The sequence below is a fragment of the Eurypyga helias genome, unplaced genomic scaffold, assembly GCF_000690775.1.
Source record: "Eurypyga helias isolate BGI_N326 unplaced genomic scaffold, ASM69077v1 scaffold15895, whole genome shotgun sequence".
Taxonomy (NCBI): domain Eukaryota; kingdom Metazoa; phylum Chordata; class Aves; order Eurypygiformes; family Eurypygidae; genus Eurypyga; species Eurypyga helias.
In genome coordinates, this window is record NW_010249683.1 from 33,870 (window position 1) to 57,192 (window position 23,323).

The 23,323-nt window shown below is 48.4% G+C and overlaps 1 protein-coding gene across 1 annotated transcript; it reads left to right on the top strand.

Annotated features, from left to right (window-relative positions):
* Positions 1-788: 788 nt before the first annotated feature.
* LOC104509496 (WW domain binding protein 1-like) lies at positions 789-23,315 on the top strand (the record flags this gene model as incomplete). The annotated part of the gene is made up of 4 exons (XM_010151457.1): positions 789-815; positions 10,352-10,454; positions 21,559-21,720; positions 23,118-23,315. Coding segments are annotated over exons 1-4 (490 nt in total), but the record flags the coding sequence as incomplete, so codon positions are not given.
* Between the last annotated feature and the right edge of the window lie 8 nt (positions 23,316-23,323).

Sequence of the window (23,323 nt, forward strand, 5' to 3'; positions counted from 1 at the left end):
ACCTGGTCTAGTGGAAGGTGTCCCTGCCCATGGCAGGGGGGGTGGAACGACATGGTCTTTAAGGTCCCTTTCAATCCAAACTATTCTGTGATTCTATGGTTTGGAGGGGCTGAGAACTGCAAGAGTTGCTTAGGAAAAAGAGAGCTGCGGGGGTAGGCAGAAGGCATGGGAGGGCTTTGGTCTGAGAAGGCTTTACCCAGGTCCCCAGGGTCTGGAGGCACTCAGAAAAACCACGGTGGTTGCTCCTAGTGCTCCAGTGCTGTTCAGCAAGCAGCATCAAGCAGTCTGGTTTTGAGGAGAAACCTAAATGTCTATTTTTTGTTTAGTGAGATTTAATCACCGAGAAGCTGTTGGCTCTTGCCGACGTTTTTACCAGCATCCCGGCGGAGAGCAGTCCCGCTCCTCCGCGGCTCCCTCCCGGCAGCACGCAGCTCCCGTTGCAGCGCTGCTCTTACCCAGCAGCTCTCCGAAGGTTCAGGGCTCTGCTGCTTTTTTTTTTTTTTTGTTATTTTTTTCAGAACTGCCCGACCTGATGTCATTTCCCTCTTGCGAACACCCTGGCTGGGCTGCGTCTGAGATATGTCACGGGGAGTGGGAGGAGGAGGAGGGGGAGCCAGCGAGTGCGTGCAGTGTCCCAGGACCCTGTTTACTTAGCATTCCCAGCTGAGGAAGCCCTGGTTTAAATAGGATCGGAGGAGCGGGCTGCCCACAGCAGATGAGGAAATGGTCACTGTGGGGCTTTAAATTCCTGCCTTCCCATGCGCTGGTGCGGAGGATGAGCCTGCAGAATGCCTTTCCTCCTGGGTCTCAGACAGGTAACCGGCTTTCGGTGCGGTGGGAGCTGCTCGCTCAGGTGGAGGATGTGATGGATCGCTTTTAGTTTTATCGCACCTACCCCCCCTTCCCCCCCTGCCCCCGCCAAGGAAACGATTTCTGAGTTTCCCAAAACGGAACCCTACGAACAGCACTTCCCCACCGGTGGCGTAGGATCGGGGAGCACGGTGGCGTGGGAGACGCTTTTCGTGAGTGAGGAAGGAGCGCGGCTGGGAGCGGGGGAAGAAACCCTCTTGTTGTTGTTGTTGTAGGCTTTGTGGCAGGGTGGCTCTTTGTGTCACGCTCCCGTGTGGCTTCTGTTTGGTTGGGGTTTAGGGTACTTTCCACTAGTCCTCAATATGGAGTTGTCTTCACATTGTTTACAAACATGCCAAACTTGGGACCGTTGTCTTGTGCAGGCAGTATTTTGAGTGTTAAACCGTGGGTTTGGTTGGTTGTTTTTTAAAAGGGAGACATTCTTATAAATCTCACCCCTGACAAAGGTCACCAAACAGAAAACGACAGTGTGCTGTGACCCCCCCCCCGCTTGGGGACTTTTAAATTGTTTTGGGAGAGTTTGAGCTTGAACAAGAAACTTGGGATAATTTAATAGCTGGTAATGTCGAGTGGAATGAGGAACGGTAGCAACTGCCCAGCTGCTCCCCGCTGGAGGAGGTGCCAACTATGTGTTCCTAGGCTCGGGAGAGCAAACCCTTTTTTTGGTCTGGGAGGCACGTCTCTAGCTGTAAACTCTTCCCAGCGCCGCTGAGATCTGTAATCCACAATAAATAGATATTGCATGATATCAGAGTGTGGCTTGCAGTCGCTAATTTAGAATTAAAAATTCAAGATCAGAGCATGGCATATTTTAAACTACCCACTTTCAGTTGTTTAGAAGCAAAGGCAAAAGGACTCTCAGCACGCTGCTGAGTAAACATTGTCTCTCTTTCCTTATCAGTTCAGGTTTTGGTGAAATGCAGCTCTCCCCCCTCCCCACCACCTCCCTCCCTGCTAAAATGAAAACACTTTTACATAAGAAACTACCTCTAGTACAATGACCTTCTGTAACTGAATGCAATACCTGTAATAACAGTTCACTTGTTAGCGCTCAGGGCAGAGAGACTTTCCCTAAAAACCTCGGAACTTAACCAAGGAGGGAAATCCGGGCAGGAAGGCTGGCTTTTGGTAACGCTCAACTCGCAGTGAGACCTGGCTGGCTTAAATGTTGAAATTGCTCAAGTCTCACGGGTGTGTTTTTCTCTAAAGTTCCTATTTCTGAATTAATCTCTTGGTTTTGGGGAGGTGTTTGGGACAACTGAGGTGCTGCATGAAGTGTAAAACCAGAAGGTAGGTGTAATTCGGCTTCATTTGCTCAAGCTGCGAACATCTGGTTATCTCAGCGGGCTGGATGGGACTTTTCTCTGCTTGTAACTTTTCGGCATCAATACGGAGGCATTTACAGGAAGCAGAAAAAAAGGTGTTGCCTCAAGAACACAAGAGCACAGCTCTTGACTATTTTTATCCACCGATGAAGGATATAGTGGGAAAGAGCTGCTTGTGGAGCTGCTTGCACTTTTATTAGGTTTAATCATTCTTAGACTTAAATGCTCTAAATATTTGTGATTTGTACTGCATGCAGGCAGTATTCAGAGATCTCTTCCATTTCTGAAAGAGTGAAATGAAAAAAGGTTGTTAGTGAACATCGCTATTTAATTAAAAGTGGGGGAGGAATTGAGGAACATCTCGTCACGCATCCGCCTCTATTGTCTCTTGTGTTTGCACTCGACTCCAAACACGTCTGGGATGTCCTTTGTTGTTGTTGTTCCGACTCCGTACGAGGGGTGCTGGTCCTCGCAGAGTGGGGTGCCCTCCCCTCAGCTGCGCGACGAGGACAAACTGGACGAGCCTTGACTCCCGGGATGGGTACCCCTTGCTCGCTGCCGCACCGCATGAAACAGCTGGCTCCCCTGGATCTGGCTCCGCTGCTTCTTTGGGACCTGGTGGCACTGCGGCTTGGCAGATGGACTGCCATACGCATGGTAAACATAGGGTTTGGGTGGGGTTTTTTTCCCCAGTTGTTGCAGTGGGGATGATTTTTAAATGCCTAAAAAGCTAGGTCGGCGCTCTCTGACATCAGCGCAACGTGGGTGTTTAAAGCTCCCGTCCCAGGAAACATGGTTGTAGAGGAGCTCAGCTTTCAGTTTTAAGTGAGCATTTCCTCTTCGGGTTGCAGGTGGAAGCTTGAACACATTCATCTAGTTCGCTGTATAAATACAAAAAGGAGGAAAAAAAAGTATAAATGTGGGATTCCTAACCTTTTCAGTTTTAATTTTAACAGCTCAAGGTTTTCAGTGCTGTCAACCGTTTGGTGGTTTAAAGCAACATAACGCAAGACAGCCTCCTCACAGCTGTCACTTCCTGGAATCCTTTATCTTTTCATGCAAAAGGGCTGGGACTACAGCTGGGAAGCTTCTAGCAAGACGTAAAGGACGTAAACACTTTCACGTGGCGCTTACCTTGCGAATGTGCCGTTCTTGGAGTCTGAAAGTGAAACTTGTGATAAACAAAAATGAAAACGGCTCTTACTGAACTATGTCGGTGTCCACAGACTGTGAAAGGACGGTCTTCCTTTAAAGATTGTTGGGGTGTTTCTCCAAGATAAATGGATGCAGCAAACCAATTTGTTCCTCAGATAAAGGTTAGTAAAACCTCCGAGGTTCTGCATCCGCTGGGGGTGAGGATGGCCCTGTTGTGGCTGATTAATCTTGGTGATTTAAATATAATTCTCCTGATGCTGGCGTTAGCGAAGCAATAAAGGTTGCAGATTAGAATTCCCATTTTGGAGTTCATTATTGTTCCTGGGATAGCTCAGAGGCATCGCTCCTCCCCCACTTATTATACTTCAAGTATTTGGATGCTTGCACATAACGCCTTCCCCCCCCACCCCAGCAAAACAGAATTTGTGGTGGGTGTCTTATGAAGAAATGTCCGGGCTTGATTTATTCCCTGGCCTCAGTTGTCTGTCGTAAGGCAGGCTTACAGGAATTTATGCTGTCGTGCTGTCAGGCGCTGGCACCCAAGGTTCCAGTAACTCTCGGCAATTAAAGCCAGTTTCATCTTTACCAAACTGCAGTGGTTTTGTTAAATTGAACTAACCAAAGGCACAGCACTTAGTCAGATGTTGGACTTCTGCTTTTATGTTCCAAAGGACCAACAAGTGTAGTGTTTCTGGAGACGGGAGATGACTTGGAGACTTGCCGGCTCAGCTGGCTGGATGTCAGTCCTGAGCTGCCCTGGGGATGCAGGGTTCCCCGCTGCTTCTGCCTGTCCTTGCTGCAGTCCCACCCAAGATCCTTCTCTGAAAGGGTCTAGTGGTTTCTTTATTTAAGATGAATTTTGGTTAGGAACTGAGGGGGGCAGCTGGCAAACCAGGAATTGCAGGAAACCCTATGGCAAGATTTGGCATTCCAGTGTAAGGTTTTCAGTAGCAATTTCAACCTCCTACTGCTTGAGTCTCTTATCTGACAGAGATGCTCCTCTTCTTTGGTAGCTTGTGTTTGCATCCTCATGAGCTGTGGCTGACGGGCTTGTCTAACCAACCCTGGTGATAGCCTGATATGCGAGTCTGAGTAAAAGCTGTCGTCAGTAGTGGGTATCAAATATTTTTTCCTGTTGGTTGTTTCTAACATACTTAAGATACTGACAGTCATTTCCATTCTTTTACTCTGGGTGCTTAAAGAATATATTCAGTTCAAATACCAATGGCAAGTCACTCAAAATAAGTATTTTTAATACATTTTTTTCTGAAGATTGTGTCACTTGCTTAAATCCACCCTGCTTTGTTGTTAGGGGTGCAGCCGGGTACTGAAAGCAAGGGACTGCTGCCTGCAAGTAATGAGATTAGTGAAATGAGTAGGTCAGGATAACTTCTTATTATCAAATAGATGCTTATTACCAAAGTCCCCTGTGTGAGTTGTGAAACCAGAAGGTCTGAAGTGGTCACAGGTTGAGCCCGAGTCCTGTTAAACCCAGTCGCATCTTGCCCTCCGGCGGATGCCAGCTTGGCTGTCTCCCTTCAGCCTGCTGCTGTGCTTCTCACACTGTCCCACTGTTTGTACGCCTGCTATTCCATTCCTTAGTCACCCCTGTTGTTCCGTTATTAATCCCCATCTCTTCCAGTTCAAACAGTAATTTGCTATGTAGTGCCTTGACAAATGCTGTACCGAAGCATGGAGGGAATAGGAAATGAGAGCAGCTCTAAAAAACTGGCTATCCTGGGAGAGAGGAATGGCATATAACCTGCTGCCAGTAAATGCAAGTCGCATTTCAAAGTGGTTTCCAGGGTCTCTGGGTATTACCAAGGTTAGGATGAATAGATACCCTGGCAGGCTGAATGACACACAGAGGCCATATAAATGCAAGACGCTCATATTTAGCGTAATGGAGGCCGGATTTCTGTGCAAAGAGGAGACAGAGCAAAAAGCTAAAATGGTTATTAGATCTTGGTGATAGCAGGCACTGCTGGTTTTGGTTACCTGGTTAATGCCAGCTGAGGAGTCATCTTTTGTCGGTGGGTCGCTGCCAACTATGCACTTTTGAGCGTGGGCTGTGGTGTTTCTTGCTGCGGTTGCAGATATTAATTTTCAGCTTGGAAGATAGCCACGCTGGTCTGGAATTTGCTCATCTTCATCATTCTCCTTTTTGACATAGCAGGAACATTCCCAGGTTAACTGCCGACTTTTGAGGGTAGAAAAGTGTGAAGTGCCTTGATCCTTTTAATGCAATTCTCATTTCCTTCCATTTCCTATGTTGGCTTCAGGCGCAATAAATCTTAGCAGGTTTATGGGTATTAAACCAACCATTTAGTACTGAAAAGCTTTGCAAAAGTAGGATAAGGAGGTCTCATTCCATCCTGCCTCGCAGCAAGGGGCAGTTCAGGCAACCTAGAGACCTCCATGAATGCCTCCTGTCTTGATCATGCCCCAGATTTTGACCTTTAATTTGTCACGTAGACCTCCAGCACAGATCCAGTACTAAACTGGAAGGTGGAGAAAATAATTGGCTTTTTTCCCTGGCACTGATGTTAACGTTTGCTGTAGCTTCAGATGTGACAACATATGGCACTGCCTTGAGTTCTCTTATACCTACCACTGCTGGGTATTTTAAGGTTTATTTGTAAAAGCTCTTGACAGCAGAAGTGTGTACCGGCAGAGTTGCCAGCATGGTTGTGGGTTTGTCATAAATGCCAAATATCAACAAGAAAAGAAGTAAACCAAAAAATCTTATTTTTATGCAAAGTTGCTTTATAAAGTTTGACAAGTGAAAACTAATCGAAAACTCCACATTTAAAATATGAAGAGACTCTCCAAACGCATCAACGTGAGGCTTTCCCAACTCAACTGGTTTCACAAGAAAGAGCCTGCACCAGATTTAACAAGTGGCCTCTGTTGAACCAGATGGGGAGGGCAAACGGACTCCAGAGCCTTCTCCCGAAAGCTGCCAGCTTTGGAATGTGCGTCAGGGATCTGCAAGTCCAGTGTCTCAGATCTGCGTCAGCTCGTAGGATGATGCCAGGGGTGCACGTGCAACCTAGAGTACGTGCTGCTTTGCAGGGAAAAGCCAATCCCTTGAAATTAGTTGGAAGTCTCCTGGGCTTTGTAGGTGAGAGATAACGGATGGCATGTTCAGGCTTCTCGGTTGCGAAACAGGAAGATTCTGCTCCAGTGGAGTTGAACACTCTTTAAGGGCAGACCCATGTGGATGCTGGTTAGTAATCCTGTCTGGAGGCATCTACAAGCTGAACAAAGGCTGGCAGGGAGGGATGTGCTTGCCTGGACAACAAGAAAACAAGACTGTCCTTCAGGGAAGCCTGCGCTGGAATGTGATAGCCACTGGCTATTGGGGAAGAAAGTGCTTTCAGAGAAAAACCCTCTCCTCCCTTGTTTTCATAAGACTACCTAAAAAAAACCCAACAGAACCTCTTTGTAGTAGTTGATTAAAAGCTCCATGCTGCTAAAAAGGACTTAAAACGCTTGCAGTGGGAAGTGGAAACAAGGGCAGGTCAATAAATGGGAGTGCTCCAACTTTGCTTCTGTGAGATTTTCCCCCCCCCCCCCATGTAATTTTCTTACCCATAAAACTCCTTGTTTCAGTCCTGTGCCTTGTCCACACCTGTTGGTGTGAGAGAGGAATAGTGTGCTTTCATAGCAAAAGCACTTGTGATGCTGTTTCCAGGAGACATTTAGTCTCTAGATAACTGTTTTGCTGATACATCTTAACGAGGTAACGTTTGGGAGCGTATGACTTGGAGAATGAACGGGAGAAGGAAGTAGAAATAATACAACACTGATGGTATGAAAAGTGCAGGCGGGGATTTAATTAGAAATCGAAGGCTGATCGGAGTGCTTGGCGGTGGGCAGAAGGTGCCTAACAAAGACGTCACGGCCTGTACCGGCGGCAGCGCGTAACCTCTTCCTTGGCTTGCAGAACAGCCCAAGGAACTGTACAGTGGCTCAGCTTTTCACAGAAAAGGGTTTTGACCAAAGGAGACATCTGTAACATATCCCAAAAGCATGCTCTGCTTTATTAGGCAAGGATTCCAGCGCACTTTTTCCCAAGTTGTGGTGCCTTTGTGTTTTATCTCTTTCCGTGTGCCGGGTTGAGTAATCTCGCGTTGGAGGTAGCCGTGCTCTCAGCCGGGGTCAGGCCATGTGACCTGCTGGGATCCTTTCCAAACTAAATTATTCCTTGATTCTGTGAAACTGTTTGGAATCCAGGGTGGCAGATTTGGGTCTGATACGCGGCACCGAGTCTGACGGCTCCATGTTCCCAGAAACCCATCGGTGGCAGAGGGCTGCAGAAAGGTTCCAAGAGGACTTTGAGGAGCACGGCTGGTGGCTGGCACCGCAAGGACTGTAAAACCTCGGACTTTCTGAGCTGTGCGAGCGGAAAGCTAATTGAGAGACTCTTCAAAGGTACAAGCACTTAGGTATTAGCAAGAAAGATGGTTTCTCTTGGTCGGTGTGTAAAGAAGCTCGGGACGGTAAGATGTGAATTCTACTTTAGATGGGAAAGCAGGATGCTGCTGGAGACTTGGTCTCCAAAAGCAGGCAGGAGCTACCTGCAGAATGCCAGCCTAGCTGCTGAGGGTCTTCTCTTCCACACGTGCACCCACCCCCTCGTAGAGCTGTTTGCCTTCTGGGCTAACGAGAAGCAACCCTGCACATAAGCGTGTAGTGTTGTGCAGGGGTTGTTTCAGATGTCATGAGGTTGGGAAGAGGGAGTGAAGAAGTTTAAAGGGATAATATGATGAAACTCGCTGAAAGCAGGACTGCTGCTAGTGCTTAAGTGGGAGAAATAGAGTGATGTTGAAGCTGTTACAGCTTGCTGCCGCCAAAAGATACTGATGTGTTCCTTACTGCTACTCTTTGAAGCAGACAGCGTGAAATGGAACAAATTTTTGGGGAGCGAACACAGGTGGTCAAGGACAGATCAGTGTTGTGATGCAGGGCAGTTCCTAAAACAGCACTGTGGGACTCTGTTCTTTCGCCAGCACCATGTGATTCGTTTGCTGGTTCAACAGGTCACATTGATCTTCAGGTGTCACAACCGCAGACCTCAGCCCGTGGCTTTCTGGTTTGTGCATTATCAACAGGATTGCAGTTTTGCAATGGGATCTTAATTTCTCAATTCTGTTGCTGTGAGAGCCAAAATCTATGCTGTTCGTCAGTTGTATTAACTCTGCAAGGCCAACTAAAATGAGGAAAAGTATAAATAAACTAATAAGAACAGATAAGAGATTAGATGTGTCTTGTTTCTACTTCTTTACTGACTAAAATTACAGTTTTTGGAATGAATAGCATGTCTGAAGCAGAAGATGCTGTGCTAGCGCAGTAGTGTCTCCTAGAAGTTGCTGTCAGCTGATGGAATTAGAGTTGGAAGACAGTTCCTTACCCTACAGGAAAAAGTTGTGTCTACTATTGGCAAGCGGTATCTGAAGGCAAGAATATAAAATGTTTGCTGTAGCCACCTGCAGTGAAGCAGTTGGACTGGGCTGTCCAGCAAAATGTTATTTTCCTGGAAGCAGGAGGCAGGTACCCCTCCAGCCTGTGGCCTCTCCAGATGTGTTCCAAGGTGTCGGTGCTGTTTAGCTGTGGAAATCACGGTACCTGTGGAAAGAAGGGGAGTGGTGTATCGTATGCGGAGTGCAGTGTACCGCATGGTCCAGCGTTGGACACGCTCAAAACCCTTTCAGAAGTTGGTGTGACTTCTTGGGAGAAAAATGCAGTGTTGGGTCTCTTTTGTTGAACCTTAAGCCATAGGAGGTGCCGCTCGAAGCTGTAATGCTACTGTGGTACGGGTGCTCAGGTGAGGGACCCGCAGGCCATCTTCCAGTGTAAATTTCCCCACATTTTCTGTGCCTTATAGCGTTGGACACGCTCAAAACCCTTTCAGAAGTTGGTGTGACTTCTTGGGAGAAAAATGCAGTGTTGGGTCTCTTTTGTTGAACCTTAAGCCATAGGAGGTGCCGCTCGAAGCTGTAATGCTACTGTGGTACGGGTGCTCAGGTGAGGGACCCGCAGGCCATCTTCCAGTGTAAATTTCCCCACATTTTCTGTGCCTTATAATACATTTTAAGTGAAAGAAAGTGTAATTTTAGAGGTTGCTACAGATTTGTTTGCAACATCCATGTTGTTTATTTAGATCTGTGTGTTTCTTAAGAACCTGTGTAGTGTCTTCTAACAGGCCTTGGGGTGACCTGGAAGTTAGAGGATGTACAAACCACAAGCTGTAACATGCTTCTGTTTTTCTGTGGTTTGTACTATTTCCCACCTGTGTTTTCAGGCTAGCAGGAAAACGTGGAAATTTGTGAAGCGGTGCATTGTGTGGGGGACTGAGATCTTACACTGTAGTCCTTTTCCATCTTAAGTGTCCTGAGTACCTGCTGGGTGATACAGTACAGCTGATTTGGCTCTGCTCCTGGACTACTTCGCTGTTCCAGGAAAAAGTTTTATAGGAATGCTGATCTTCTATAAAGCACATGGCTAATTGTGAGGGAATCATTTTAGATTGGAATCTTGCAGGAACATACTGTAATTATCATTTAGATCTAAATGAATCCAAGCAGTCTTTTCTCAAATAATAAGGTTCTATTTATGAACGCATTTCCTCCAGTTGGCATTCAGCCCCAGTAACACAGCGATGTTGTGTGAAATGTGGAACAAATGACATTTCTTCCTTAAGAGAGTGCCTGGCTCCCAAAACATGGTAACTTTGAATGGAAAAGGAAGGGAATGATGAGGAAGCGGCGCTGACTAGATGCTAAAGCAGTGTAACTCATGAGCTCGAAGATGCGGGGGTTTCTTCTGAACAGTCCTTTGTTTCTTTGGGGGATCCTTAGCTGTATTTTAACCTCTTTATATATTTTAGAGTTTCCCAAGACTGCAACTTGTGACTTTTACTCAATGCAAGCATTTGAAGATTACATTTACAGAAGATACTGACAAAGCATCTTAAAAGTGTGTCTGTTTAATTTTAGGACAAGGAAACCTGCATGGGTGTCAACAATCAAAGTTACATATGTGAAACGGGCCACTGTTGTGGACAATCCCAGTGTTGCAACTACTACTATGAACTCTGGTGTAAGTCCTTCCGTTTTGTATGGCTTCCCTTCTTAATCTGCATGGCTCTCATACCATACTACAGGTCTGGCTTGTGTCCCCTGGGGTTTTGTATTCAGCCCTTGTTACGCATCGCCGTTGCATTTTGCTGCAGCACGTGTTGGAGTTGACCTGAGACTGCAAGGGCGATAGGGTTGGTACAATGGGCACTGCCTGCTTTTTGAGGAGTAACGGCCACCTTCATGACTGGAGATTTGTTGTTTGGTCTCCTCACTGATTTGGGCAGTCCTGAAGATACTCAAAATCACATGGTGTGCGAGTGAGGAAACCAGGCTTGAAGGAAAAATACCGATAGGCACACCACTAGAGTCTGACGCATTCAAACAGAGAATTAATTCAGTATCTTTCATCTTATTGTTTTAATTCTTTGCAAGAAGGACAGTTTAAATCTGATTTATCTTTCTAAAGCTGTCCTTTCAAGCATGAGGGGCCAGGACGTTTAGTCTCTTCAGGACACACCGTGTTTGGAGCACAGCTCCTTGGGTGGAGGGGTTCTTGGGAAAATCTTGTGGGCTGATGGTGGCTGAGGACTGTGGGCTGCGAGGAACATACGTTGCCCATTGCAACCCCTCTTATCTCCTCTTTCCCCAAATCTGGGCTTTAAAACTAGCCGTGTTTCTAGTGAGTGGTTGAGTGAATATACCCGAGTCCCTTTAGACGGCAGCAGGCAGGTCAAAGCAGGTCAGCAAAATTCTGATAAAATATATGGAAAAATGGGAAGGTGAAAGGATGGAAAAGTGGGAAATGCTGAATCTTAAAGGCAAACTTTTAGAGTAGTGCCAGTCGGATGGTGTCTTCCTTTCTTGAGGAGGAGCGCAGAGGGTGATGATAAACATTGATGTTGCCATGCTGTTGTACTGCTAGGAGCCTAAGCTGCAACAGCTCTGTGCTCCCAGAATTTGGAAATGTGGAACTCCGAACATTGAACCCCCACATTAAGAGACTGGAGATGTTTTCTTACCACACCCAATGGTATCTCATTGCTTTTATGCAACCACTTAAGTGCATCTACTTAATCCTTCTGCTGTGCCCACAGTTTCACTTTCAGAGTAGCCCGTGTGTGGAAACGCATTATGCAGAGAGTGTCACTTAACCTGGATCCAAGGGCAGGAATAGCTGATGCTTCATTCTTTAGTCTAGAAACACGCTTTTACTTTTCAAATCAACCAGTGAAGCATGGAGGACACGGTTGTAAATTAAACAGGACTCTAATAGACTCCTTCAAGACGCACTGTACACCAGGCTGCAGTGGCTGGCTGTGTCGATGCTAGTGGCAGGATTTGAATGTATTGCAGACCTCCTACAGCAGTTCTGCTTTTAAAAGTCTGCAAACAGCTCAAGAAATGATCCAGGACTAGGTGGGCAGCTCCAGGGACCCCTAGCAGAATGAGAAAACGGCGTGAATGCGTGACTGCCTTCGACTCCCTGGTTCAGATCGTAGCATTCGGCAAAACAGGCAGGACAGATGGCTGGAATTTGTTCAGACTATATGGGGATGCATGGACAGAGTGGGGAAGGTCAGACCCGGCTTTGGATTTGTGTGGGTGGGAATGTAGAGGAAGAGGCACGTACGCAAGGGCTTACAGACTTTGTGGCAAGGAGGATCTAAATTGAGCAACAGCATGGAGTACAGCTGCACACTGGAGCTTGCTGCATGGTCACCATGCTTCTCCCATGGACATCTTGGGAGAGGGGCATAATGGAGTTGCACGCAAACAATACGGTCCCAACCATAGCCCCCTGCCACGTTAGTGAAATGATTTTACTTTAACTATGTCTTTGCTCTGTCAGTGTAGCGCAGGCTTCTGTGCTTGGCAGTATCATAAAAGTTCTTGGAAGATAAACCAAAATTTTGTTAGAAAGAAGCAGAATGTTTCAGGCTTTGTCCTAGAGCAAGCACGCAGGTCGTGCCGGGATCGTGGAATAAATGTACTGGTGGCACGCGCTGCTGGATGGTTCCTCATGACGAATGGGTCTCTGTGTTGAGTCTTGCATTCCTGTGTTGCAGAGAGCATCTCATAACCACACTGAAATGAAGGGAATAATGCAAACACGAGACCTATTCTTCTAGGCTCTCTGCAAATTCAAGCAAACATCCAACGTTGATTTAAGATTGGTTAATGCTTTCAAAGCTTGCTTTGCCATTATGGGCATGAGGATGGAGTTTCTGGGATGGGAGGGAGGGTAGGAGGTACGGGGGGGAGCATGTCCTTTAAATGACAACTCACATTCTAGAGCTTGTGACCAGTAGCTGCAGAACTTTGCTGCTCCAGGAACTGTGGAGTATCTTTGGTAGGTACCTGTGGTCAGGCACTTGTAAGGCCTTCAAGGTGAATAGCGGTGATAATCTGTGTAAATAGTCTTAATAGAAGCAGTGAATTGGTGGTGTGCAGAGCAACAGCTTTGCATGCTTGGGAATAGATTAGCTTTTTTAAAGTTAATCATGACATTCGGTTAATTAACAGTTAACTTAGCAGCACCTTTTAAGTATGGCTTCGCTGTCCATCTGTGCTTTGGTGTTGACCAGTGTGTGCATGTACTGAGGCAGCTTTTGAGACGTTTCTGCTCCTCTGGACCTTCTCAGACCACCAGTGCTTTTGTGTGCCTGAAAATAGACCTTCTCGCTAGCCCTGTTGAATTAAATCCTGAATTTATTCACCACCACAGCTTTGTGGGGAGAAGCAGCAGAGGAGGGTGGCACTTGAAATGGACTAGTCTGTCTTTGCTGGACATGCCTTTGGAAATGTGATCCTGTCTTGTGGCCACTTGGAGTTTTTTTCCCGTAAAAAGGATCTTTTTTTTTTCCCCCCATTTAAGAATTTGAGGGAAGTTTGTCTTTGAAAATGGCTGATCTCAGCATTTCTAGGCAGTAAGTAAGGCTGCAGTAATTACAAACCAGTCCTTGAGAGCAGTGGAATAGGATGCAAAATCAAGGTATTATTTTGTTAAGGGGTGGAGTGGAGGAATGGAGAACATGATATGCCAAGCAGGTGGACAGCCTGTGTTTAAAATTAGATAACAGCCCGGTTCAGATTCCCCACCCATCTCTTATTTAAAAAAAAAAAAGTAATAGTGCCATGTTGCCAAATAATAAAACTGTATCCATTTATATATATATATATAGGTCCACTAGCTATATATAGGTCTGATTAATTCTTATCTCAGGGTTAGTAGCTGGTAACAAGGGGGAAAAATGTGCAGTGTGTCTTTTAATTTTCTTGGAATAGAATTGTAAAAGGGAAGAAGGGGCTTCGCTGTTGCATTTCCTCACATAAGGAAAGGTGTGTGGTTGATTGGTTGAGCTGCTTCAACATTTTAGCCTAACAATTTCTCTGGGCTCCCCAGAGAGCTAACGTTTCCCGCGGGGGAGGTTGTGGGCTTGGGGGAACGGCAGCAGCCGCTGGATCTCGCTTGCTGTCGAGTTTTTTCAGGTCTGTTACGATGAGATTGTGATTTGCTGGAGTTTTCCAATGTTGGCCTTTGTCCAGGCCTCACAGGTGTCTTATTGCTTAACTGTTCCAAAATACCCCTTCTCAAAATACAGGCGAGAAGGTAATTGATGAATGCAGTTCCCACATTTTGCAGGTTAAGAATGAAGGCTCAGATGTTCTGGATTTTCCCAAGGTTAAGTGTGTAATGTGGACTGAAATCCAGACCTCCTGACATCCATCCTTGTGTCTCCCCTTGCCTGTTGAGGACCAGCACGAAATAGACGGTGGCAGAGGCTCTGAACATGGCAAGCAAAGCTGTAGAAAATATTTTGCATGGTGTGGTTGGAGGAATACTACTTTATGCTTCAGGAGTCGTGGAGCATGGAAACAGGCAGCTGGTCACTGCATACGGATCATCTCGGTTGTAGAATTTCCAGGTTAGAGGGCTTAGCTGGTCTTGGGTCATTTAGGTACTGTACAACAAACCAGCACTGACGATGAGTGAGTATTCGGATGTTGGATGTGCCTGTTTTGCTTCATTTTGGCTCCTTTAGCAGTGATACTCAGCCCCTCTGTTTCTGAAATTAAAACAACTTAAAAAAAATAGATCTTGACTGTTTGGGCCCTACTGGAAGGGTTGCACAGGAAAAAAATGTTCTGTTTGCAGGCAGCACGGTTGATGGCTTTACTGATTTTGAACATTTTGCTCATCTCTGCACGCTTCCCCTTGGAATCTCTAGACAGTTCTTTTCCCCAAAAAGCATGCTGCCAGAAAATGTTGGCAAGGATCCGGTTAGTTGCTAAAACTAAAGCAACTGCTGTACCACGTCCATGTTCCAGGTCAGCTTTGTAATGGGAATTCATTTCCAAGACTTTGCTGCAGTCTCCAAAACCCCCGCTCAAACAATGCATCAGTCCCGTGTTTTCTTCCTCGCCCCGTGTTGCCTTATCTTTCAGTCTAACCACATCCTTTTCCAGAGCGGGATTTGCCCTCTTCCTTGCCTTTCACCCAGCATCCTCTGTGGTTGTACGTGCTTTCTCTTCCCTAGGTGTATCAAACTTCTCCTTTGGCTGCTGTTCCTCCTCGGCTGGTGCTGCAGCGATAACCCTGTCACGACAAAGCCTGGCTTCCAAGTCCAGGGCAAACAAGTCAGATGTCACAACCTTGCGGAAACTAGTGATAAATAGGGTCACCGAGGGAGTTACTTCTGATTTCGTTGTGCTTTTTGTAGCCTGACAACAAAACCATTGAAGTTTATTTTGGTGTGGCTGGGTAGAATTCACAGATCCAGAGGAGAAGGCAGGCTGTCATGCGTGGCCTGACTGCAGACTCTGACGCGTGCCCCGCATCTGCCTGCCCTGTGTTAAACAGCGAGGGAAGGGGAGAGAGCTTGCTGCTGCTGTTTTACCCCCACCTTCTGCACCGCCAGCCCACTTCCTCACCACGTACCTGGACCTGTCAGTGCAGTCTGTTCTCCAGATCTTGTTCCCAGATGTTCTGGACATGGTTTCAGCCGGATGTTCCCCTCTGGTCTCTGCTAGACCACTGTTCAACATGCATGGGGCCAACATGGATGTCTTGGGAGGGTAAGTCAGCTGGAACTGACCAGACTTGTGTCTAAATGTGTCTTCTGGAGCACAGCAGCAGTTGCTTTTCGAAGGCTCCCTTCCCCAGGAGAGAGGCATAAATCCAGCGTCTGCAGATTCACTACCTCAGGCTGACTCTCTTTGCAAGATCAGCAAAGGATTTTTCTGGACCCTGTGTTTTTCCATCCTATCTCACGGCAGAGGGTGTACTGTGTATGCTGGACACCATTCGGAGAGCTGAAAACCACTGCAGTTAACGACCACCTCCTTCTGTCTGAGTTACCCATCTGGGAGTTGGAGGAGGTGCCTTCAGCATCTTCTTTCGCCGTTGTGCTCTACAGAGGCTGGGTGACTTTTTCCTGCCCTGTGGTCAGGCTGGGGCTGTAGTTCCACTGATTTTAAACTGACGTAAAACTGTCACTAACAGTCGCAGTCTTCCTCTCGCCGCTGCGCGTTTGGCAGATGAGTTGCGACCTGCTCTGGTTCCCTCAAACTGGCTCAAACCGCAGTTGCGCACGACTTCGTGCTGGCGCGGGAAGAGGTGGAGGAAGCAGCGGGAGGTATGGAAGGGATAGGCAGGAGAGGACCACATCATTCAGCAGCTTCTTTTTTTTCCTTCTTGAAATGTTCATCGGCCTGTGGCCGGGATCCTTCGTCTGGCATCCTTGAGCAGCAGCGTCGGCTCACGCAGGCTCGCGTCTGCAGTGGCAAGAGACGACGCCGTCTCTGTGCCAAGGACACTGCTAAACCCAAGTGCATCTGGGTTGTGGTACCAATTAAATCTCTCTCCTATTTTTGATGATGGCATTGGCCCTGTGAAAGACTATTTTTTTTTTTTTTTTTTCCAGCCGTGGCTGACTCTGAGGGCACCATTTGGGACATCGCTTTTTAGTCAATGAAATTGTCCCACCTCTTCTGTTCAGAACCAGCTCTCGTGGAGCCAAAGCTATTACCCAGATGCTTGTCAGGCAGACACAAAAACACTTCGCAGTATGTTTTGGCTTGCTTTTCGGGGACTTCCTGCCAACAGAGCGATGGCATTTGCCCAAGTTTGCTGTGAACTTGAGGGCAGATTTCTCTGTTCCTACCCTTGGAACGCTCCAGAAAACGTTTTCCATTTTGCACAGGATAAAAGGAGCTTCCCTCAATGGGGATGCTGATGGCAACATCCCAGGCAGCAAATACAGTACGGCATCAGACTAAACGTTGCTCCCCTGCTTTTTCATGAGGAGGGAATGCTCTGGGTTTTTTTTATTCTTAAATGATTTTATTCTTAATTACTCTTTAAGTTTGGGCAAGACTATGGTCGGTGACGCAGAAAGGTTTTTCTTGAAGCTTTAAGCCTGGCTTGTTCTCTCACACGGTAGAAAACCTCTCTGGTGTGTGACCCGGTGTTGGGGCTCCCTTTCCCTAGGACGCTGTAAATGCCTTCTCTTCTGTCAGCGTTTCCTCTGCTCGCAGGAGATGGCTTTTGTGGCAGCTGATTCTGTTCCCAGGTCTTCCTGCAGCTCCCGTTCCGAGTCTGAGCTTGGCGCGCGTGTAGAGCTTACGGCTCTGAGCCTGACTGATGCTGGCTGAGAGGGTGGTGGTACTTTATTTTTATGAAAGGTTTTGATGCTCTGGCAAGGAAATCTCTTGGCAAAACTCAGCTCCTTGTTGTGTCTGCTTCACCCTTTGGTCGCATCATTATCGACCCATCGGCATCACCAGTGAATTTGACAAAAAACGTATCAGTTTTTCTCAGGACTCAGCCTTTTTTGGAGTGGAGGGTGTTTCAATTTCTGACTCTTCCATAAACCCAGAGTTGAAATTGCCTTCAGCCGCTGCGTTGCTTCTCTTGATGCTGTCCCTTAGCGGTTGTTTTTCCAAAGACCCTGTTTGCTCTCTGCCTGTCACGTTGCCCTTGGCTTGCCATGAGCAAGTTCCCGGTGGTCACTGCCAGGCTGGTGGTGGGAAATGCTCTCTCAAATCAGACATTTAGTGCCAAGCTTGGTTCAGGATGCCCAGCGACCTTTTCTCTTTTTCCAGTGACTACAGCGATAACTCAGCACGGTGCAGCTGAAAACCACCTCGTATCTACATGGGAAGGAGGCACATGTTAGAGCACCGGGAAGGCTTTTGGGGACAGCGAAGGCAACTAGAAGCTCGGTTTTACTTGGCTTTTAGAGGCCTTTTCATGCCAAACTTCTGTTGCCTTGGCACACCACACCCAATTTCAGCACGAGGCAGAGCTGGTACTCGCTTTTGCCATGAGCGAGCTGTTAGCTTGTACCACTGCTGCGCTCAGCCTCCATGTTTCCCGCTCGTGTAGTGTTGTCGTTGGATGAATTTGAAAATCCCTCCCTTCCCCTCCTGCCACATGGATGCACGGGCTGCTCGGCTGACCTCCCTGCTGCTGCTGAGAACCAGGCCTCACCCAGTGTACCGGCACAGAGCTCGGCCCTGGACATCTTCACCAGTCACTCCATGCCTTCAGCCATAATATTTACAGTTGCACTTGGCCTTGTACCATAGCTTTATCCCATATGAATGGCCGGACTATATATTCTCTAGGCTTTTACAGTTTTTCTGTTCTGCGACCAAAATTGCAGCTGTGCCCAAACTTCTGGCTAGGGAGTGTTGTAGAGCCTTTTTTGGAGGCTCTGGACTCCTAGCACCGTGCTGGGCCTGCACGCGCTCCATCTCCCAAGGCTGGCACCGCTGCTCAGCTGACAGCCACGGTGTCCCTGCGTGCCTCAGTGCCTGTGGGTGTCCCGTCCTATCGCTCCTGTGCGCTGGGGGGGCTTTCAGCCCTACAGTGCAGATGTCCCGTTGCGTGACACCGTGGGGGCAAAGCTGCTAAAGCGTCGGCGCCGAAGGCCAGGCCAGCAAATGGCTGCGGTGGGCACGCTGCTGCTGACCTCCCGGGATCATCCAGGCAAGTCCTTGGGCTCCTGCTGAGTCAGGGGTGGAGTAATTCCTAGAAGCTCTAGGGAAGTGTCAGCAGTTCATGAAACAGGGCAATAACGTGGTACTAGTGGCTTCTTTTTCTGGAAACTCTCACGAAAAACAACAGATCTCCTCCAGTTGTGGCTGTGAGCGCGCGTAGACCCTTTGCGCGGGAATGGAGGTGTTGTTCCTGGCACCATGGCCAGATTGCAATCCAGTAAATTATGGTCTGTTTACTTAAAATGCCACCTGCGGTTTCAGACGCTACCTGGTGTGTCAGCAGGAGCCAGCATTAATTTATTACCCTGAACTGTTGTATGTTGTTACTGCCTGTTTACAGAGTTGCCGCACATCTTCCCAGGAATGGCTGAGCTTACTTTGACCCCTACTCTGAGCTTGTGCATCGGTTTGTCTACAGAGCACTTTGGGATTTCTTTGGAATGGGTCGAGAAGTTTTCTAAAGAACTACTTTTTTTACTCTTCTGGATGCAGGCTTGGGTGGGAGCTGAACTGTTGTATGTTGTTACTGCCTGTTTACAGAGTTGCCGCACATCTTCCCAGGAATGGCTGAGCTTACTTTGACCCCTACTCTGAGCTTGTGCATCGGTTTGTCTACAGAGCACTTTGGGATTTCTTTGGAATGGGTCGAGAAGTTTTCTAAAGAACTACTTTTTTTACTCTTCTGGATGCAGGCTTGGGTGGGAGCAGTTATTCCCTGCAGAAAAATTCGGCTGCTACAGCTGAGATTGCTTAACAGTGGCAGTTCTCCAGGACATCTTAACTAACTAAGTGCTGCTTCCTACCATTACATCTAGAGTCCTTGGGAAAGGACGTGATCAAATGTGTTAATAAGCATCTGTTTTCATAACTAGCTAAAATCCCTGGATAGCTGGGTGTAATTTTCCATTGTTTTTGAACGCATGATCACGGACCAAGGAGTGCTTGGAAGATGAACTGCAGGACCGCTTCAGTGCGTGGTGGCGTGCTGTGCCAACGACCTGGGTTTGATGAGCGTGTTCTCGCTTCCTCGGCGAGAGCCAAGGCACCTTCTCTCAGCGAGAAATAAAGTGCATTGGTGGGAATCTGCAAACTGGGAGACAGTGGTTGCAAATACCTGGATTTGGAGGGAGGGGGTGGACTGGACCAATCCCTTAGTTCATACAAAAAGCCTTTTTTAGAAACAGGAGGATGTTTGGAGGGCAGCAGACACTTGGTTTGAAGGAGGTACAGAGAGCAGCTTGAGTGCTTCGTCCTTTGCTTCTCTGGAGCGAAGTCTTCTCTCTGCCGTGCATTGTACAGCTGAGCAGGCTGGCCACAAAAACTGCCTAGGAACCTTGATTTCCAGCCAAGCAAAAAACCAAAGGAGCACGTAACACCTTCATTTGATAGCAGGCTCTGATAAGTTTGGGTATAAGGTGGAATCCAGTCCATTAGGGAAATAGGTTATGCAAGGCAAGAGAGGGATTTCGGTTCGCTGTGCCCAAGTACCAGGGTTGGGTTATGACACAGGGAGGTGAATGTCCCTGCTCAAAGTGCTCGGGGGCACGATACGGTATATCCAGTTCACCTACGAACAGCCCAGTGCGTGGCTCCGAGATGGGTGATGTGGGTTGATGGCACTTTGTCGCGAGCTGTACTCCTCTCGTTCTTCAGATTCCTAAACTGTTCGCCTTTCTCCACCCTGCTCTTAGCAGAGAAAACATGGCTCACTCGCAGAGGACACTGAAAACATCAGGGTGGTGTAAAGATGGGGCTAGAGGTTTTCACTGGGGAGAGAAAAGCAGTTTGACCTCACGAGGCAGGATGGCCGTGTGATGGCTGAACTGGGCTGGAGCGCTGGGAGCCTTCCTGTTGTCTGTTTGGGAGTGATGGGGCATGGCAGAGGTCTGGAAGGAAAAACAGTGTCACGATCTGGGTATCAGGAAGAAATTCTTCCCAGAGAGGGTGGTGAGGCACTGGAACAGGTTGCCCAGAGAAGCTGTGGATGCCCCATCCCTGGAAGTGTTCAAGGCCAGGCTGGATGAGGCTTTGAGCAACCTGGTCTAGTGCAAGGTGTCCCTGCCCATGGCAGGGGGGGTGGAACTGGATGATCTCTAAGGTCCCTTCCAACCCAAACCATTCTATGATCTCCGCTGAGGAGCGGTTGCCAGACCTACATGTTTCTGAAGGGGGAGCTGTGCTGTATCCTTAGCTGCTAAAACTGAGCTTAACAAAGACGGAGACTACAGACACCGCTGAGGCCGGTTGAGCTATGGGCGGCAGCGGCGGGAGAGGCCCGCCTCTGGAGTGAACGTCGTAGCGCTCCGAAGTGGGTCTCGGAAACCTAATTCCTAGTGCATGCAAGTGGGAAGGGGGATTTATGGGAAGGAGGGTATTCCACATATTGGAAGGAGCAGAGAAAGTTGAGGAAGGGCTCTTAAAATTCCCTTTTAAGGAGCAGCGTGCACACGGTGCGACAGCGCGCAGAAACCAGCCGCGACCACAGACAGAGCAGAAGTTAGGTTTCTTTGAGGATGCGGAGTGGGGGGCTGGTTTAATTTAATTTTGGATAATTTAAGACATTGAATACAAAAATAAGTTTTAAAAATATTGTGAGACATCGATGTAAAAAAGAGTATGTTTTTGTTAAGCGTAACAATGGAGGATTTGGGCTGGGAATTAAAGAGCAGTGCGAACAAAAGCACAACGCAGTGCTTGGGGTTTTTCTCTTCGTCTGTGGTCAATCTGCAGAGTGTCTTTTGTGTCTTGATTGTTATTTTCAAACCGAAGCGGCTGTGGGAGGCAAGTTCAGTGCTATTCACAGCTCTGCTCGTGTTTTTGGCTAGAAGAAACGATACCCAAGGGGTGGGGTGGGTTGGGGAGGGGTGGAGCGTAGCCCTGCCTCCACATTTCGTTCTCCTCCAGAGTTGTGCCTGTTGAACATACTCCACATTGTACCAAAACGTGTTCGGGGTTACCCGATTTGGCCAAAAGCCTCCTGCCCTCCATCTATTTCTGCCTTCGGATCAGCGTGGGGTTAAGATCCGGGCTTTCCGATGATCTCCATCACCTTCGTGAGATTTCCTGGGGTTAGATGTGGCTCTCGGGCTGTGGCTAACACTCGCTCTCCCCCACTGCAGGGTTCTGGCTGGTGTGGACCATCATCATCATCCTCAGCTGCTGTTGTGTGTGCCATCACCGACGCACCAAGCATCGTCTCCAGGCCCAGCAGCGGCAACACGAGATCAACCTGATCGCTTACCGGGAAGCCCATAACTACTCAGCCCTGCCATTTTATTTCCGTACGTACCTCACGCCGTTCTTCCTGGAGGCCGTGGGGAGTGGGGCAGCAGTGAGTTTCCTGGGTTGGGTGGAAGCGGGGGGCCGTGGCTGGGGCTCAGCAAGAGGCAGCTTTGCTGCCTAACTTGGGTTTGTAGAGAAGAGGTGACCCATTTTGGCTGCTGGATGTGAGTTTGGAGCCGGACCACAGCAGCTGCAGCACCTTCACACCCACCCTTGGTTTGGCTCTGCGAGTCCAGTGATTCCCTGGGTGTTTCTCTGGGAAGGTTCTTACTCATTCCAGACTTCATGGATGCTCCTCCTTTCCAGCCTGCGCTTGCTGCTGGTGGGACTGAGATGGCGGGAAGTGGCTTCACGAGAGGCGGTCGCGCAGGCTGGGTGGAAGTGGTGCCTCAGCAGGGACTGTGGTGGCTCCCGCCCTGTGCTGTGGTTCCCAGATGATGCTGTGGGTGAGCAGCCCTAGGAGTCTGCACGAAGGAGCTGTTGCCCCAGGCTCAGGGAAAGCACAGTCACTTCGTTCTCTCCTTTGTGCCCCGATACAGCGCGCTACGATAGCGAGTCTTGGCCCTTTGACCAGAGGTACCACGACTGAGTTTCCTGTTGAGTTGCGTGTGCAGAAGTGTTTTTCGTGTTAAACTCTTGCAGCCACCTCAGGAGTAATTCCCAGCAGCGCTTTCCTCCCCAGGATATGCAGTTGCACATGGAAAACTGCAGTGCTGTCTTTAAAGGATTGCAGCGTTTAAGTCCATGCTGTCTATGTAGGCTGATTTGTTGTCTCTTAAGAAATAAACTGTGTCTTTCATAGGCGTGAGGGGCTGTAAGTACAATAAACCAAACCCTTGCTGGTACTGCCAATTTATTCTGACCGTGCCATAAAAACTGAATCCAGCACTAAACCAGCAACCGAATCCCAGGATCCTGAGCTCCTTGTAACCACTCACGTCTCTTTGTATTTGCACACAGCTTTGGGAGATGAAATCTTTGCTCTTGAAAGTGGAAACTCAGCTGAGAAGGCAGCATTGGCGAGGGCTGGCGCGTTCTCTCCGGGTCGTTCCCTCCCGCCAGCGCGGGCCATCCCTTGGCGTGGTTTATGGAGCTGTACTGGGGGGAGGTTCACCTGGTAGCCCTAAGCCTAGACTTGAGAGCCAGGAGACGAGGCTGCTGTTCCCAGCTGTGTCCCTCTCTCGTAACAGTGCCCTCCTGCGCTGCGGCTGCTGCTTCTCTGAAACGTAACGTGTCTTGTTTGGGCCAAGCTCTGGCGCCCCTTGTAAAGCCCCTTGAGCTGTTCGGGGGGCAGGTGTTGGGAGGTGACAAACCCCATGCTGACCCGTGCTAGCGACTCGTTTCCCGAGATAGGCCGTTCGCGAAATAACACCTTCTCCTTGCCTCCCTCTTTTAGGTTTTTTGCCAAATTATTTACTACCTCCCTACGAGGAAGTGGTGAACCGACCGCCGACCCCCCCGCCGCCCTACAGTGCCTTACACCAGCAGTGCGTCCCAGCAGGCAGCAGTAGCACAGCCCCGGACACGCCGCGAAACCTGCAGCCGGCGCAGAGCGGCTCAGCAGCGCCCAGCGGCAATAACAGCAGCGCTGACAGCACCCGG